This window comes from Eriocheir sinensis, chromosome 54 (genome assembly GCF_024679095.1).
Source record: "Eriocheir sinensis breed Jianghai 21 chromosome 54, ASM2467909v1, whole genome shotgun sequence".
Taxonomy (NCBI): domain Eukaryota; kingdom Metazoa; phylum Arthropoda; class Malacostraca; order Decapoda; family Varunidae; genus Eriocheir; species Eriocheir sinensis.
The window spans coordinates 8,646,789-8,666,398 of NC_066562.1; the positions used below are offsets into that span (position 1 = coordinate 8,646,789).

At 43.6% G+C, this 19,610-nt stretch overlaps 1 protein-coding gene across 1 annotated transcript in view; it reads left to right on the forward strand.

The window, feature by feature from the left end:
- The window catches only part of LOC126983725 (knirps-related protein-like), a 34,169-nt gene extending 18,354 nt beyond the window's left edge, over window positions 1-15,815 (forward strand). The window contains exons 2-4 of the mRNA XM_050836776.1: window positions 12,382-12,460; window positions 12,853-13,004; window positions 14,085-15,815. Of these exons, the coding sequence (XP_050692733.1) occupies window positions 12,383-12,460; window positions 12,853-13,004; window positions 14,085-15,003 (1,149 nt within the window). The 5' untranslated portion in view covers window position 12,382 and the 3' untranslated portion in view covers window positions 15,004-15,815. The remainder of the gene's footprint in view (window positions 1-12,381; window positions 12,461-12,852; window positions 13,005-14,084) is intronic.
- The last annotated feature ends 3,795 nt before the right edge of the window (window positions 15,816-19,610 follow it).

The window sequence follows — 19,610 nt, forward strand, 5'->3', positions numbered from 1 at the left end:
TATAGACACCTCACAGAGTATGCTTGATTATGCCTCTGTTACGTGTTCTGACTTTGTATATATGGAGTAGCTTTTAGTGGGCTGTTCTTTAGTGTGGGCTATCCTTGGCCTGTTTCCTTTATCAACCTTATTTTCCGTTTCTCTCTCTCTCTCTCTCTCTCTCTCTCTCTCTCTCTCTCTCTCTCTCTCTCTCTCTCTCTCTCTCTCTTTTACTGCCTGAATGGCCAATAATTTGAATATGAGCATCAAGCGAACGGGAAAGCACGGACACACACACACACACACACACACACACACACACACACACACACGCGCACACACACACACACCGTCACACGCACACCAGACTGGACATCGGGCGGACGACAAACCCCAGAGAGAGATCAAGATAAAAGTGACGAAGTAAAAAAAGAAAAAAAGAAAAAATGAGAAAACGAAGAAAAATAAAAGGAAGACAAACACCTTTAAACCGGCCTTCCCTCCCTCCCCCCCTTCCTTGTCCCTTCCCTCTCCTCCCCTCCTCCTCCTCCCTCTTTCTTCTTCCGCTCTCCTCCTCTTCCATCTTCCTTGAACGCAATATTTACACGAAAGGGATTCTTGAGGCTCTTCTCTCTCTCTCTCTCTCTCTCTCTCTCTCTCTCTCTCTCTCTCTCTCTCTCTCTCTCTCTCTCTCTCTCTCTCTCTCTCTCTCTCTCTCTCTCTCTCTCTCTCTCTCTCTCTCTCTCTCTCTCTCTCTCTCTCTCTCTCTCTCTCTCTCGGGGTCATTGTTGCATGCAATCGATCAACTTAGCACTCGTCTGAAGCATTCCAAAAACACGACGAATTCTTCCTAGCGTCCGCCGCCTCGGAGTCGCAGAACGCTTGGTCCAGAATCAGGTTGTTGCGGCTCTCACACTATCGGCTTACCGGCCAGGAATGTACACGGCCAAGAATGTTTCCGACCGACTATGATTCTCTCCTTCTATATGTATACCACAGTTAAGATCAGGTTTAAATTTCACAATGATTTGAATATGGTGTGGTTTTTCTTAGTATTTTAATGTTGTATTGTATGCGAGCGACGATTATTTTCTTCTCCTATATGTACTACAGTTAAAATCAGGTTTAAATTTCACATTAGATTTGAATATGGTGTGGTTTTCCCTTGTTTTCATATGTTGTAATGTATCTGAGTGACGATTATTGTCTTCTATATGTACTACAGGTAAAATCATGTTCAAACTTCACATTAGATTTGAATAAGGTGTGACTTTCTTTAGTTTTCGAATGCTGCACTGTATCCGACCGACGATTACTCTCTCCTTCTTTTATATCTACTACAGCTGGGTCAGGTTTAAGCCTTACATCGGTTCGCATTACTTTTACATTAGTTTCCAATATGGTACAATTTTCTCGTCACTGTTCGCTTTACTATTAAATATACACGTTCTCTAACATTAACTTTCTCCTAAGTCTCCATATGCCACTTCAGAATAAGCCTTTCGAGTGTTTTCCTCTCATACCGCGGTCAAATTTTCTTCTTTTACATATATAGCTTTTATCAGGTCTATAATTTTCCCTCTACTTCTGGTTTTCATTGCTTGGTTAATTTTTGATACATTTACAACATACATTTTTCAGTTATTCCTGTACATATAAACATTTTTCCCATATATTATTTCTATCGCCGAACAGGTAAGCATTTGGCCATATATTTTTGCTTTTCTTTTTCCCCTCCTTCCTTCCTTCCATTCCTTTTCCTTTCCACTCGCTTCCCCTCTCTCCGCTTCTACTGCTCTTCTTTCCTCTGCCTCCTCTGCCATTTCCCCCATTATGCGTGTTTTCCCTCCCCGCCGCCGCCGAATTCCCCCCAAAGCTGCTCGCATTGAGTTTATCGCCGGCAAAGGTGTGCGGGACCCCAGGTGACCCGCGGCTAAGGTTTCATGGCGTGTTCAGATGACAATGGAGCTCGCCTCATTTGAGACTTTATGTTCGCCTTGTGGGCTCCGAGGGTGAAGCTTATGCGTCGAATCGCTTGCCGGGCACCGAGACCTCCCAGCGACGCGCCAGACCGCTGTGGGAGATGAGGGAGATTAGAGGAAAGGCTTCGGCCGGTGTGGCGTGTGTGGCTTCGTTATTTTTGCCTGAGAGACTTGTCCTTATCACTGAAGATATTTTTTGTTTTGTTTTTCTCTATCTGTGACGGTAGAATTTATGTAGGGGCTATCTATTACTTTTTTTGTTTACTAGGAATGATGTTTTTTTTTATCTATAGTTAACACTTAAATTTGTTTGTTTTCTTTTGTTCTCTATGAATGATGTCATGCTACATTATTTTTTACTTTTTCTTAGCAACAAAAAATCGCATAAAAAAAATGTACCAAGTTTTACCACAATCATCATCATCATCAGCATCACAACCACCACCACCACCACCACCACCACTCATACGCTACACCCCTTTACTGAAGACAGAGCACAACTACCACCACCACTACCACCACCACCACATACCTCCACCCCTGCCGCCACCACCACTCTTTATCGAATCACAGGAGCGAACGAGCAACACGCAGCCGCTATCACCGAGCAGGGGCGGGAACCAAGCGGAGAGCCGGCCAGCGGGCACCACAACACAACACGACACAGCACAAACACACAAACATACACGCTCACGAGACAACACTCCTGATAACCGCAATCGCTCTAACATCACCAAACAAGGGCGAGAATAAGAGCAAAGTCGCCAAGTCGGTCTCACGTGCACTATGGTCGCTAGGCAGGCTAAGGAGACCCAACACGACACAGCGCGGCACACAAACACACCGGCTCACGAGGGTTCACACCTAGTAAGCAAGATTTCACTGTTATCGCCGGCCAGGACCTTATGGAGAAACTGCTCAGCCCGGTGTTTTGTTTTTACGGGAAGCCAGACGAACTGAAGACTTGGAGTGTGTTTGTAGATGTGGTATCGTTGGCTTTCCAAAGTGTTACCGAAAGATATCGTGAAAATCTAACTCACTAAACAAATTAATCGTGTTTATATTTTTTTCAAAGTGTTACCGAAAGATATCGTGAAAATCTAACTCACTGAACAAATTAATCGTGTTTATATTTGTTTTGCAGGAGGTAAAGATGACAGCAGACTAAAAGTGTGTGTATAGATACGCTACCATTGCCTTTTCAAAACGTTTTCTAGGATACATGAAAATCTAAACCGTTGAAGAAATTATTTATGTTTGAGATCATTATTTCTAGTTTCATGTTTCTACGGTAAAGATGACAGATAACGAAGAGTGTGTTAGTGCTTTTAAGAGGCAAAACAAACTATCTTTAAATATAATCATAGCCAAGATAAGCTTAACACTTATGAAACAATTTGGCTCACTAAACCAACCTCATTTGCACTTACATCATCAGGTTCAAGCTTTTCAGACACGAGGCAAACATTACCCTCATAACACCACCTGCCCAGAGACGCTAAACAGTCAAATCCTCAGGTCCAACATAATTCCACCTTATTACCTGTCCGGAGTCGCTAAGGTCACCTGTATCGCGCTAACCATCACCTGGATAGTATTTAACCCGGTAGCTGCGGGGATCATGTTTCTTAAAGGCCCCTCTAAGCGAATTAATGAGAAAAATTCATCGCTCTCGCAAACCACTTCATAATATATATCAACGCTTTTGTAATCACTTTATGCATCATCGGTTTTGGGGGGTTTATATCATGGCAAAAATGTGGCCCGTCGCTGGTTCACGGTAAAGCCACAAATTTGGCCCGTCACTGCTACCGGGTTAAACACCTGATGAATAAGATTTTACCAGTATCACCTGCCCAAGAAAGCTGAAAACTGTCTTATGGTCAAAACAACAAAATTTCACCTCCATGCCGTCTCTATCGCACAAACCATCACCTGGACATATTCAAACACCTGATGAATAAGATCCTTCTAACATCACCTGCCCAGGAAAGCCGAAAGTTGTCTTATGGTCAAATCAGCGAAAGTTCACCTTAATATATCCCAAGAACAAGTAAAGCCTTCATATCAAACAACTATCAAATGCCAGAAGCTTTTATGACACCAAGTAAACATTATCTTACTAATATCACCTGCCCGAGAAAGCCGAAAGTTGTATTATGGTCAACACAACGACATTTCACCTTAACAGATCCCAAGAACAACTTAAGTCTTCATATCAAACAACTATCGAATGGCGGAAGCTTTTATAACATTATCTCACTAGTATCACCTGCCCGGGGAAGCTAAACAGCGAAATCCTCAAGTTAAACAGAATTTCAGCTTCATGCCACCGGGACAGAGTTGTTTAAGCGTCCCTATCGTTCTCATATCGGCCGGCCAGCGCCTCTAAACACAGGTGTAGCGCGCGGGCAAGGGACGTAAATAGAGTTATCACCGGGAAAAACACTTCGACCGCTAATATCGCACGGATCAGGAATTAGGTACAAGGGGGCGAGGTGTAGTCTCCGCCGCCCCCGACCTACCGCCAGCCAACCAGCCCTCCATCGCGCCAGACTTGGGTGAGATTGTATCAGTTCCCTTCTCTCTCCCCCTCTCTCTCTCTCTCTTGCTCTTTGTCTCTTTCTTTCTTTCTTTCTTGCCTTCGTTCTTTCGTTCTTTCTTTCCTTGTTTCTTTCTATCTTGTTTTTCTTTCCTTCTGTGTGTCTCTCGAACCCCGACAGATATTATCCTTTCCTCCTCTCCTTCTTACCCTCCTCCTCCTCCTCCTTCTCCTCCTCATCCTCCTCCTCCTCCTCCTGCCTTCCCTTCCCTGGAATGCTCACTTCTGTTCGTGCTTCCTTCCCTCACACCTCGCTTTCTCACATTCTCTTTAAGGCGGTGGGGCAAGATTCTTTATGTTGTGGATCTTATAAAACCAGGAAGTCGCCTTTTTGGTATTTCTTGTTTTCCTAACCTAGCAACACTCCGCTAGTTGATGCCTTACTTAATATTCTGGATGCTTTTTTTATTCTTTATGTTCAGGTGTCCCAAGTCGCTTGATTCACCTATTGTGTAAAACTTTCCGTTGTTTGAGCTTGCAAAAATCACTATCTCGTTGTTATTCATTTTGGTCTAAAGCATTCCAGTATCCTCGCTTTTCTGTACCAAACTTGTCTGAACGATTAAAGAGAGACCGATACACGAGTTCTATATATGCGGTTAAGTTAGCAAAAATCACTTAAAACTTGGAATTTTGGGTGAATATAATTTGTTACTTTTTCGTTTTTGTTGTATACTGTATAGAGGAAAAACAGTTAACCCGGTAGCTGCGGGGATCATGTTTCTTAAAGGCCACTCCCTCTAAGCGAGAAAAATGAGAACAAATCATCACTCACGCAAACCATTTCATAATATATATCAACGCATTTGTGATCAGTTTATGCATCATCTGTTTTCGGGGGGTTTATATCATGGCAAAAATTTATCCCGTCGCTGCTACACGGTAAAGCCACAAATTTGGCCCGTCGCTGCAACCGGGTTAAAGAAGACAGACTTTAATTTATATATATTAACCAAACTTTGATTTTATTCCCGAAATGCGCTTGTAAAGGTTACGTTTTTATTTTATTCTACTGCTTCATGATTCATTTTATTGTATTAGGTCCGATTTAGAGTTGCTTGCGGTTCTCTTTTCCTCGTATCTTCCGAACTTATCTCCACCCTAATGCGCTCTCCCCTCCGCCCCGGCCCCAGGTAAAGCATGAGCCACCTGTCCGTGAGCTGCAGGTGTTTGTCTCTCCGGAAGGTTAATTACCCTCACTGCGACGCGCGTGTAGATTAATGCAGCCAACCTTTTAATGCCCGCTGTAACTCACCTGTTGGACCCGGCTGCCTGATGGCCCGCCTCACACTCACACCTGGCCAAGAGATCTCAGATTTGTTTATGTATGGGTCATCGCAACGCTAATTTGACTAACACACCTGTGCTCTTTTTTTGTCTATATTTTTAGTTTTTTATTGTTTTTTCACTTTCCTTTTTCTTTTTCTCTTGTTCTTCCTATTTTTCTTTTTTTCTTTTCCGGTTTTCTTATTTTCTTTCTGTGTTCTGTTTTGTCAGTTTTTCTTTTGTATTTTTTTTTACTTTTTACTTCCTTTTACTTTCATTTTCTTTTCTCTTGTTACTTACTTTTCCTTTTTTTCTTTCCTTTTCTAGTTTTCCTTTTTTTTCCTTTTTTTTCCTTTTTTTTCTGTTTACTGTTTTCCTTCACTTTATTTTCCATGTTTTTTCCCTGTTTTATTTAATGGGTATCGCGTTCTGTATATCTTCTTTATCTCTCCCTGGTCTCTCTCTCTTATCATAAACACTTTGTCTTGTATATAATAGTCCGTTGTAACTAATTAATCTTCGCTATCTGTAAATCACTAAACGCATATTATCCTAAAACAACTTAAAGTATTTTTATTTAGAAGAGTAGAGCTTAGAGGGCCTTTTTTTTATTTTTTAGTCCTCAAACCGTTTAGTTACTGTAAAAATTATTGTTCTTTACGAAGAGGCAATGTTGCTTACAGATCTTCCAGGTATGTCCAAAAGGAACTGAAGTAACAGGATATAGGAAGATATGCATCAAGAACATTTTATTTCCTTTACTTACTGAGCGGAAACCATGCTTGAAGGAACTTGGGCATGTGGACAGACAAAAAAATCAAAGTAACGTCACCGAGGAGGGGAAAAAATATCATGAACATTTCTTTCCATAACTGAGAGGAAACGAAGCTTGAAGAACTTTATGGGATAGTCGAGAGGCGGGGAAAGTTAGCAATGTCACCGAGGAAAGAGTACACATATCAAGAACAACGCGTTTTCCTTACCAAGTGGAAAGAAGAAGTTTTATATTAGTTGACAACCCAGAAAATTCGAAGTAGCATCACACAAGGAAGGGAAAAACGTATCATGAATATATTTTTTTTACCTGAACTGAATGGAAACGAAGCTTAGACATACAGGTTAGTCGACGACCGAGAAAATCCGAAGCAACATGACACAAGGAAGGGAAAAACGTTTCATGAACATATTTTTTTACCCGAACTGAATGGAAACGAAGCTTAAATTCCTTCGTTCCTACACTTGGGAATTACACTCTGCACTCTCCCTGCCTTCCTTTTTTCCTTCCTTCCTTCCTTCTTTCATCCATCCATTCAGCTTTGTTTTCTTCTCCCTCCTCCCTTCTTTCCTTTCTTCCTTCCTTCCTTGCCTCCTTCCTTTCTTTCATCCATCCATTCAGCTTTGTTTCCTTCCTTCCTTCCTTCCTTCCTTCCTTTCCTCCATTCATCCCACTCAGATCACCCTTCGACAACCGAGAAGATTCGAACTAGCATCACAGAGGAAGGGAAAAACGAATCAGGAACATATATTTTCCTCAAGTAAATGAAAGAGATGCTGAAGAACCTTAAAGAATAGTCGAAACTAAGGAAAGTAACATTAGAGACCCACAGGAAGGGAAAACAGGAATCATGAACATATTTTTCCTCAACTTAATGAAAACGATGCTTCCAGAGGCTTTACGGATAGTCCAAGAGAGCTAAGGGAACTAACATTATAGAGTCAGACAGGCATCAAGAACACACTCCCCTCGTACAAGGTGTCGCCCCAGCCTGGCCAGTCCTGGAGGATGTCTCGCCTCAGTGCATCGTGGCATGAGTTTGTCTCTTCTCTTTCTTGCTCGTAAAATCACCAACCCCGGCTAATTTGAGCAGCGCACCGGAGCACCCCAAGTTACCCACGTTATTTGTATCTTATTAGTCTCTCTGTAACGTTCATTTGTCCATTTTCTTTGTCATCTGTAAATCACTAGTAGACTAATTTAAGCAACCTACCTGTGCACTCCAAGTTACCTGCGTTCATTATCTTTTCATAGCCTTTGTAGCGCCTGTCTTATTTGTAACTTATTTGTATTTTCGTAACGTCCATTTGTCTCTTTTCTTTGTCATCTGTAAATCAATCAGACTAATTTAAACAACCCACCTGCGCACCCCAAGTTACCTGCGTTCATTATCTTTCCATAGCCTTTTTAGCGGGAACTCGTCTTCAACTTTCCCTGTCTTATTTGTAACTTATATGTGCCTTCGTAACGTCTATTTGTCTCTTTTCTTTGTCATCTGTAAATCACTCGGAGGCAGATTTGACCAACCCACCTGTGCACTCTAAGTTACCTGCGTTCGTTGTCTGCATCCATAGCCTTTGTAACGCCAATCTGTCTTCAACTTTCCCTGTCTTATTTGTAACTAATTTGTACCTTCGTAACGTCTATTTGTCTCTTTTCTTTGTCATCTGTAAATCACTCGGAGGCAGATTTAACCAACTCACCTGTGCACTAAGTTACCTGCGTTCATTATCTTTCCATAGCCTTTGTAGCTCAAATTTGTCTTCAACTTTCCCTGTCTTATTTGTAACTTATTTATATGTTCGTAACGTTTATTTGTCTCTTTTCTTTGGTGTCTGTAAATCACTCAAACTAATTTAAGCAACCCACCTGTGCACTAAGCTACCTAATTATCTTTCCATAGCCTTTGTAGCTCAAATTTGTCTTCAACTCTCCCTGTCTTATTTGTAACTTTTTTATATGTTCGTAACGTCTATTTGTCTCTTTTCTTTGGTATCTGTAAATCACTCAGACTAATTTAAGCAACCCACCTGTGCACTCCCTGGTTCGGTGTCTCCATCCATAGCCTTTGAAACGCCAATTTGTCTTCAACTTTCCCAAATTTCTCTCGGGGGCAAGTTTTTGGAGGCGAAGAGAAAGACGGGTCAAAAAAAACCTGAATAATGCGGGTGAAGGAAGGGAAAGGCGGGAGGCGGATGACATTAGAACCTCGCTGACCGAAAGGAAATATCATGATAGCGGAGGAAGTAAGAGGCAGGCGATAAGAGCGATAAATGGCGTTGTAAGAGAAAGGATTGCAAGTCGATATCAGAATAAAGATTAATACGAAAGTCATGTAGACATTATTAGATCACTGTTGAAGATTAGAGGTGAGGTTGGAATTATGTGTACCCTCCTCTCTCTCTCTCTCTCTCTCTCTCTCTCTCTCTCTCTCTCTCTCTCTCGCTCTCGCTCTCGTTCTTACTCTCGCATTGATTACCTGTTGTTTGGATGTGTAAGGTTAGATTAACTTAACCTTCTTAAAGCCGTGTAGAAATTGTTTAGTTATCGTTGAAGATTAGAATCCGGGTTGAGATCCTTCGTACCCATGTCTTTCCTCTTTGTTTTGGTTTACTGTTAGACTAGTAAAAGGGAGATTAATTTATGTATCTTCAGTACATGTAGAAATAGTGTTGATTTTGGCTTGGGAATCTTCTTACACCCATATCATAAGCTCCCTTTTTTCCATTTTTTTCGCTATTTTGCTCTAAGGAAAAAATATATAAGGGTATGGATTCTTTTCTCTTTTTCTATATAATTTTTTTGTTTCCTCCCAATCAGGAAAGTTATAAGGAAATGAATCACCTCTTTTCATTATTCCTTTCATTCTTACATTGCTTTTATCTTATTCTCCTTTCCAGTTCATTCTTTCTTGTATCCTTATATCTTCATTTTTCTTTTCCTCCAGTGCTCTCTCTCTCTCTCTCTCTCTCTCTCTCTCTCTCTCTCTCTCTCTCTCTCTCTCTCTCCACTTATACTAGTCAACCGGACGTTTTTCCTTACGAGCTTTCTAGGAGTCACTTAAACGGGTGAATGGCTCCACCCAGCATGTAATTATCTCTGTCACTAATAATACGACGCAAGCTTGTCAAGAAAAAAAGTAATTGGAAGCGAAGTGTTTAGCAATTAACGAAGGTGAAAAGCAATCGATAAGCTGTAGTTTGTTTGTTTGTTTGAGTTGATGATTAAAGAGATCCTGGAACACGGCCACCAATCCTTCCTTCTTTCTTTGTAATAATGGAAATAGAGTTGGATTAGGTTAGGTTAGGGTTAGGTTAGGTCGGATTAGACTGGATTCGGTTAGATCAGTTTCTCCAGAGGTTGTTTCAGGATACTCTTCTCTTTCTCTTTTGTTGGGATATAAAAAGTCTTAGATTAGCTTAGGTTAGGTCGGACTAGATTGCCTTAGGTTATAGTGGATTAGATTAGCTTCCCCAAGGTTGTTTCAGGCTAAATTAATGCCGAATAAGTTGCTAACGGTATATAGCTTTAGGCGTGTATTATTCTTATGGTGTTATTCTTGTTTTATTCTATTGTGTTGTATTATTATTCTTGTTTTCCGTCGTTAGGTTATTTAGATTAGGTTAGGTTAGGCTCCACAAGGTTGTTTCAGGGTAAATCAATGCCGAATAAATCATTACTAACGGTACATGGCTTTAGGCGTAGATTCTTCTTGTGGTACATTTGTTATCCGTCGGTAGGTTAGATTGGATTAGATTAGGTTAGGTTAGGTTAGGTTCCCCACGGTTGCTTCAGGCTAGATACGTTAACCCCCATCAACTCCCTGCATCCGGTACGTCGCTTTTGGCCAGGGAATCTTCTTGCGGTTGCTTTGTCTTCTCCGTCATTGTGATTAAGGACTCAGAGGCATGCGTGTGGCGCGGTCATGCTTCCTGGAGGGCCGCTTGGGATGCACTGAGTGAGTGGACGGTGGCTGGGAGTTCGTAGAAAGCCATGTTGGGTAGAATTCTTGAGGTGATAGTCAGAGCTCGCGGTGTCATTGATGCTTGGCTGGTTGAGGGGGAGAGTCATTCGTTTTCTGGTAATTGTATAAGTTTCCGAAGTGGTTCTCTAAATATGGTAAAGTCTGGGAGTCTTCTTGTATTTCAAAGGGAGCGTAATAGTTTTCTAGTAAATGAATGAGTTTTCTAAGTGGTTCTCTAAAGATGGTAAAGTCTGGGAGTCTTCTTGTATTTCAAAGGGAGCGTAATAGTTTTCTAGTAAATGAATGAGTTTTCTAAGTGGTTCTCTAAAGATGGTAAAGTCTGGGAGTCTTCTTGTATTTCAAAGGGAGCGTAATGGTTTTCCTAGTAAATGAATGAGTTTTCTAAGTGGTTCTCTAAAGATGGTAAGGTCTGGGAGGATTCTTGTATTTTCCCAGTAATTACATGAGTCCCCTAAGTGGTTCTCTAAAGACGGTGAAGTCTGGGAGGATTCCTGTATTGATAAAGGGTGAGCAATGATTTTCCTAGTAACTCTATAAACAGCTTCAGGAACTCTTCAAAGACGGTTAGGGCTATTATTATTCTTAAAACGTTGAAGGGGAACGGAATCTTTAAAAGCATCATGAGTGAGTCTCCGAAGATGGCGATGTCCGGGGTAATCCTTGCTTTGTTGTGGAGAGAGCAGCGCATATCCAAGTACTTCTTTAAACTGACTCAGGGATTCTACAAAGATGGCGAGGTCTGAGAATGTGGTTTGCTTGTTAAAGGGAGACTAATTCATTTAAACGTAATTCGATAAACATCCTAAGTGACTATCTTAAAGGTCACTGGGTCTGAGGGTATCATTGGCTTGTTGAAGGGAAAGTAAAGTATTTCCAAGACATTCATTATTTGCCTTCCTGGTCGGAGTGGTGAAGGCGATACGGAGAAGGTGGGCGACTGATTGCATTGTGGAAACGCCGTCGAGAGCTAAACCACCAACCATTATCTCTCATCATGGTGGTTATGGAGTGTATGTGTGTGTATGTATGTGTCTAGGTGATGTGGGCGTGGCAGGCAAGGATATAGGCGGTAACAAAGACTATCGGTATCAAGGGAACATCACGTGACTACTGACAAGTCATCACATCTTATATATAACGATGCCTTCACAGGAACTCACCCTTGAGATACACACACTCTCCTATTTTGGTTCCCGGTGGTCTTCCTTTTGTGTGACTCAGCTGTTCCCTTATGCATTCGCCTACATGCCCGCCCAACCCACCGGGGAGATGTTTATTCAGTGCATGCTTTGTAGGTGAACAGATGCGGCGGATGCTGGCAGAATACAAGGAAGATGAGGGACGGGAGATGCAGGAAGGATGATAGTGGTATGCGGAAAACAGTAAACAAAGAGTGATGGATAGCATGATAGAGTGTTGAGGAATGAAGGAATGAATGAGGGGATGAATGACGGAGAGCGACGAACAATGGGACAGATAGAAGGAAAGAAAGAAAGAGAGAAGGTTGAACACATGAGGGACGCGAGAGGAATGAGCGAATAGATTAATGAATGAAAGGAACGGAAGAAAGGAGAGAAAAAGGCTTGAAAAAAACATGGTACGTGAGAGAAATAAGTGAATGAATGAATGAATAAAGTAAAGTAAGGCAAGGAAAGCTGAAAGGAAGGAAGGAAATGAAGAGGCCAGTGAACTTGTATACATATCCTCATTCTTTTATCTCTCACTCCTTCCTTCCTTCCTTCCTTCCCTCCCTCCCTCCCCAATACTCACGCCCTCCCTCCCTCTCCCCCAGGATGAACCAGCTGTGCAAGGTGTGTGGGGAGCCTGCTGCGGGGTTCCACTTCGGGGCCTTCACCTGCGAGGGATGCAAGGTGAGTCCAGTACACCTGTGGGTAACACCTGTACACTCACTTTCTATTTTCCTTCCTTCTTTCCTTCCTTCCTTCCTTCCTTCCTACATTTGGGAATTACACTCTCCACCCTCCATGCCTTCCTTCCTTCCTTCCTTCCTTCCTTCTTTCCTTCCTTCCTTCCTTCTTTCATCCATCCATTTACCTTTGTTTCCTTCTTTCCCTCCTTCCTTCCTTCTTTCCATCCTTCCTTCCTACTTTCATCCATCCATTTACCTTTGTTTCCTTCTTTCCCTCCTTCCTTCCTTCCTTTCCTCCATGTGTCCCACTCAGATCACCCTTTCTTCCCTCTCTTCATTCCTAAAGCCCACTCAGCCCACTCCCCCACTCAGCCCTCTCCCTCTCCCCCACAGTCGTTCTTCGGGCGCACGTACAACAACCTGTCACAAGTGCACGAGTGTAAGAACGGCGGCCAGTGCGTCATCAACAAGCAGAACAGAACCTCGTGCAAGGCTTGCCGCCTCAGGAAGTGTCTCATGGTGGGCATGTCCAAGAGTGGCTCAAGGTAAGGACTGTGAAGGAGGAGGAGGAGGAGGAGGAGGAGGAGTGAGGATGTGAGGGAAGGATAGGAGTGTGAAGAAAGGGCGAGAGAGAGGAAAGGGACGATTAAGAAGTGGAAAAGAGTGGAGTAAAAAAAAGAAGAGATTCAGGAGAGGAAAGAAGGAAGGGAAGGAAGAAGTGGATGGGAGAGATGGATGTGATGCAAGAAGGGGGTGAAGAAAGGGAAGGAGTAGGGAAAGGAGAGGAAGGGAAATAGAGAGGGAGGAATAAGTTTAGAAGCGAGGAAAGGAAATGGGAGTGGTGGAGGAAGGGAAAGAAATATAGGGGTAACAGAAACTGAAGGAAAGGGACAGAGAGAGGAGGGGCAATAGGAATCATTATCATCATTACTATTATTATCACTAGTAAGCTTCAGAATGTGTTGTCAAATGTTTCTCCTCCTTGCACCAAATCTTGCTCTTGTTTTCCTTCCACTTCGACGAGAATATTTTACTGAACGAACAAGCAAAGTGAGACGCGTGTGAAAGATGATTATAGAGTGAGAGAGAGAGAGACCACAACAACAACAAGATGGCGATGGTGTGTGTGTGTGTGTGTGTGTGTGTGTGTGTGTGTGTGTGTGTGTTGAGGTAATTTCCATTTATCCAAAGTGGAGTGGCCCGAGTGGAGGAGAAAAGTGGAATAGTTGAGAGTATGAGTGTGGAGGTGGAGCAGTTTTGGAGTAGAAGGTGGAAATGCATTAGGTGGATAGAGTGTGGATAGAGAGGATTGAACTGCATGAGGGAGGAAGTGGAGTTCGGAGATGGTATGTGGAAGAGTAAAGAGAGAGAGAAGTGGAGGAATGGAGTAAATGAGAACGAGGAGGAGAGGGAGGGAAAGGTGGAGTGGAAGAGTGGAGACGTTGGGGACTGTGAATGTGGAGAGAGGGAGAAGGAGGAGGAGGGACAAGTGGAGGAGGGAGGAGGAGGGTTAGTGTGGCAGAAAGGATGTGACAGGGCAGCAGGGAGTGGCGGGGCGGGGCGGGGCGGGGCGGGGAATGCTTGCGTCGGGGCGTTCACTCATGTTCCTTTCCACCCTTCCCCAGGTACGGGCGGCGCTCCAACTGGTTCAAGATCCACTGTCTGCTGCAGGAACAGGCTTCGAACCTCTCCAAGGGGCTCGAAGGTGGAGGGGGCGGCGGGATGGGCGGCGGGATGGGTGGCGGGGGCATGGGAGGCCTACACGGGGGCCTACCTGGGGGGCTAGCTGGAGGCCTGGCCGGGTCCTTGTCCCTCTCCCCCGCCTCCATGCCTGCGCTCTCCCCCGCCAAGTCCGAGGATGAGGCAAAGATGGACTCGCCGCTCATGTCCTCGCCGGAGAGCTGCGCGTCCGAGGGCAGCGTCGAGGTGGAGCTGTGCAAGGCTAAGGAGGAGGGCGGTGGTGGTGGAGGTGGTGGTGGTAGTAGTGCACGGAGGGAAGCAGCAGCAGCGGCGGCGGCGGCGGCGACGGCGCGTGGCCTGTCCCTGTACGGCCTGCACCCCGGCCTGTCCCTGCTGCACGCCTCGCATCTCTACTCCCGCCTCTACCCCTCCCTGCCCCTCTACCCCGGCCTGGCCCCCTCCCTGCTGGTGCCGCCCCCCATACCCCGCCCCCACGCCCCACACAGCCCCCCCAAGGACCGCCCCTCCTCCAGCAGCCCCCGCGGCCCCGCCTCACCCAGCGGCCGCCCCGTGTTCGAGTACCCGCCCCCCCTGGCCCCGCCCCCCCTCGGCCTTCACCCCCTTGGCCTCTCCCTCCCCTTCGCCTGCCCCAGGAAGCGGCTGGCTGACTCCCCCACCCCCCTCAGCCCCCGGGGGTGGGAGGCCGCCCCCGCCCCCGAGCAGGACGCGCCCATGGACCTGAGCGTCAAGCGGCAGCGCCTTCTCCCCCCCCTCGCCCCCGCCACCCCCGTCTCGCCCCCCGTCTCCCCCCCCACCGTCACTAAAACGCCCCCCACCCCCGTCGACCTCACCACCAAGGCGTGAGGCCCCCCGCCCCCCCATGGTACAAACTGATAGCCCTCGCGTCCCCCGCTCCCCACCCCCCTTTTCCTCCCCCTCTTCACTCTCTCCCTTTCTCCCATTTTCTTCCCCCTCCTCTCCCCATCTTCCCTATCTCCCTCTATTCCTCTTCTTCCTCGCCTTCTTCCTCTCCGTCTTCTCCCTTCCTTTGCCTCTCTCCCTCTTCCCCATCCCTTCCTCTCTTTCCTCCCTCCTTCCCACCTCTTCTTCCTCAGCCTCCTTTCCCACCATCCCCCCCTTTCCCTCCCTTCCCTCCCTCCCTCCCCTCCTGCAAACTTGATCCTACAGGGAGAGAAAATGGAGGACGGGGCGAGGGAGAAGAAGAAACGGGACAACAGAAAAGTGCAATGATAAAAATAAGGAATAATAAAGACAATGATGATAAAGATGGAAGAAAGGAAAAATGAAGAAAAAGAAAAATGGCGGTTGTGAAAATATTAAAAAAAGGTCACAGAAACTTTCATAAGGGCTAAAATACACCTTTTTTGAGGCTATTGTCGCCCTTATCTCCTTTAATGGGTGAAATATGGTCCTTAAGAGAGAGAGAGAGAGAGAGAGAGAGATTCATTTTATTTAAGAGTTTTAGAGTTAGTTTTATTTCTTTATTCCCCCGAGTGACAAGTGCGTGCGTTCGTGCGTGTGTGTATTCCTAAGTGGTGTACGTGTGTGTGTGTGTGTATATTTTAGGGTGTCCTGTGTGTGTATTTATGTGTGTGCGTTTTGGAGGTGTACATGGCGTGTGTATATAGTGAAGAGGCCAGTGTGGTGTCATGATATAGATGAATTTATATTATTATTGGTTATTTTATTACCCTCATTATTATTATTATTATTATTATTATTATTATTATTATTATTATTATTATTATTATTATTATTTATACTTGACATGTTTTCCTTGCTATTCCTTTTTATTGCTTTTCTTCTTTTCCATATTCTTGTCTACTTTATTTTTCCTATTCGTATTCTTATTCCTATTTATGTGATTGTTATTACTATCATTTATATATTTTTGTAGTAGTAGTAGTAAAAAAAGTAGTAGTAGTAGTAGTAGTAGTAGTACCAACAGCACCAACACCAGCAGCATCAACATTAGCAGTAGCAGAAGCAGGAGGAGTGTCATGTATTAGCAGGTGTGATGCAGGTAAGAATCGTCCTCCGCTTATAAAGTAATTCACCGTTAAACAAAAGCAGAAAAAAAAAATCTTGCTCGCCTGACATATAGATTTATCCACATGCTCTCCACCTCCATCACCACCACCACCACCACCACCACCATTACCAGCTACATTAACACCACCATCACCACTATCACCACCACCATTACCACCTCCACTACCACCTCCAATGCCACCCTCATCACCATCAGGAACTCAAGCACCACCATTACTAGTTCCATTATCACCACCACCACCATTAACACTGCAACCAATATCACCACCACCACCACCACCACCACCACTGCTAGCACCTCTACCCCCCTCACCACTACCACCATATCCATCACCACTTCTCCACTCCTCCACTAACAAGACCATAACAACCACAATACAATCTTCCCAACCACAAAACACACCAAAAAAACAACCCATTCACTTGCCCTTGCCCTCTCCCACCTCTTCCTCTGCCCCCACCCCCCTCCCCCCTCAACCATAATCACACCAAGCACCGCCTAATCTTCCATCAATCTCAAATCCACCACAATCACCAACCGCGCCACAATCATTCACTTAGTCTAACACACACACACACACACACACACGCACAAGCACACACACACACACGCACGCATACACTCAAGGCACAATATAATGAATCGAGTCTTGTTGTTCTAAAAGCATCCGAGGTTAATATTCAGTGAGGCGAAGACCTGCTATTTGAAATGTGTCTTAACGTGGGTATCTGATGGCGTGATTGGATGCGGAAGAAGAAGAGGAGGAGGAGGAGATGGAGGAAAATAATCTGGAGTGAGAGAGGGGAATGAAAATGAGAAGGAAAATGAAGAAGAAACCTTGTAAGAATATGTATAGTTAAAGAAAATGATTTACAAGAAGAGAAAGAGGAATGAAGAAAGAAAAAATAAAGGTATATGGTAATTAGGAGGAGGAGGAGGAATGGAGGGATGAGGAGATAAATGGAAGTTAAGTAGAAGTATTAAGAGAGAGAGAGAGAGATAATGCAGGAAGACGAAGAGGAAAACATGAAAGGGAAATAAGAGAGATGACAATTAGAAGGAGAAACAAAAGGGGTGGAATAACAAAATGAAGAGGAAGAAAAGAATCAGGAGGTAAAGAAAAAAACTGATGGAAAAGGAAGACGAAAAGAAAAATATGAGAGATGACAAATAGAAGGAAGAGAATGAATGGGAATAACAAGAAGAGAGAGAGAAGGGAAGGATTAGAAGAGAGAAGAGAAGAAGAAAGGAGGAAACAAGGAATGAGGGATAATTAAAGGTTACGTCTGCATAACTTAGCACAACTAGGTTAGGGGAGGCGAAGGAGGAGAGAGAGGAAGAGGAGGAGAAGGAGAAGAAGGCGAAGGAGTAGAAGAAGAAGGTGGATGGGGAGCAAGGGTATAATACAGTTAGATTACAAAGGAAAATAGGAGATTGTGTAAATGGAGAAGAAGGAAGAGGAGGAGGAGGAGAAGGAGAGAGAAAGGAAGAGAAAATAGAAGAGTAAATAAATAATGTCAGAGCAGAAGGAGGAATAGGAGAATAAAGAGGACAAAGAGAAGAAAGAAGAAAGAAAGAATGAAAAAAAATATGAAGATTAACTGAAAGAAGACAATGAAAACTATGAAGAAAAAATATATATAATTGAAAAAAGAAAATAGAAGAAAGAATAAATTTAAAAGAAAGTAAGAATGATTTATGAGTGTAAGGATAAGATGAGAAAGAAAAGAATGAAGAGAAATGAAGAGGCATTAATAAGAGGGAAGAAGGATTGAGAGAAGAAGAATAAGGAGAAGGAAGAATAAGATTAGAATGAGGAAGAGAGAAAAGAAATATGAGATCGATAGAGAGGGAAAAAGATTATAGCAGAAGGAAGAAGGAGGGAGGGAAGAAAGAGTAAAGGAGAAGAAGGAAGGGAAATAAAATAGGGGAAGGATAGGAGACAAAAGAAAATTCCAGGACGGAGAAGAAGAATAGAGGAGAAAGGGAGGAAAGATTTAACAGGGCGAGGATAAGATGGGAAAGAAGAAGGATGGAGAGAAGTGGAGGAGAAGAACAGAAGGGAAAAAAGAAAAAATGAAAGTGGTAAGTCAGTGGGAATTTATGTGTTTAGGTTATCTTAGTGCAGGAGAGAGTATCTGATGGCGAGGCTGGTCAACAACAACAACAACAACAATAACAACAACATCAACCACTGCTACTACTACTACTACTACTACTACTGTTTCCTTCTTCTTTCCTCCTCTTTCTGTTTTCTTTCCTTCTCTGTTTCTTTATTTATTCGTATTTTTATTTTTATTTTTTCGTTACTGTCTTCCTCTACTCCTATTTTCCTTCTTTCGCCTCCTCCTCCTCCTCCTCCTCCTTTTCCGCCACACCCTTCCCTTCCTTTAATTACAAGACTAAAAGGATAAGGAGGAGGAGGAGATGCCTTGAAGAATGAGGAACATGAGAACACACACACACACACACACACACACACACACACACACACACACACACACACACACACACACACACACACACACACACACACCACCACCACCAACAACAACAACAACAAAAACATTAAACCATCCCTATACCCTACCATCATGAGAGAGAGAGAGAGAGAGAGAGAGAGATTTAGGCCTTACAAAGGAACAAAAAAAAAGAAGGTTGGGTGAAAAGAATGAATGAATTAAAAATTATAATTAAGGATTGGTATCTACTCAAGCGTTGAAATTTCCTTGTAATATTCATGTTCGAGAGAGAGAGAGAGAGAGAGAGAGAGAGAGTGGCTTTCTCCTATGTCTTTCCCATCAACACAATTCGCTTACCTGTGTTGTCATGTCGCTAACACCTGTCATTTGCATTTTCAGGTAACGGTGCGGCGGCGTGTGACTCTGCCCGCCTGTCCGTCTGTCTGTCTGTCTGTCTGTCTGTCACCTCAACCGCTCACCTGCCAGCCAATCAGAGGAATGTATGTTGTTCTCTTTCTATATTTTCTTTCTCCACTTCTTCTTTTCCCTTCATTATTTTCCTTATTAATATCCCTCTTTTTATTATTTTCTTCACACCTCTATTCTTCTTCCTGCGGTTTTTACTGTCAAATATATTTCCTTTTCTCTCGTTTTTCTTTTCATTTCTTCCTTACTTTCCCTTTTTTTTACTTCCCAAAGCTCCTCCTCACCTTACCTCTATTGAGTCAAGTTACATACATACGTAAATACAAACATACATACATGCATTCATATATACATACATGCATACATACATACATACATAAAAATGCAGAACAATACAAGCTTGACACAGTGAATATACAAATAGACAACAATAAACACACACACACACACACACACACACACACACACACACACACACACAGATGTAAATGAGAGGGGATAGGTATGCG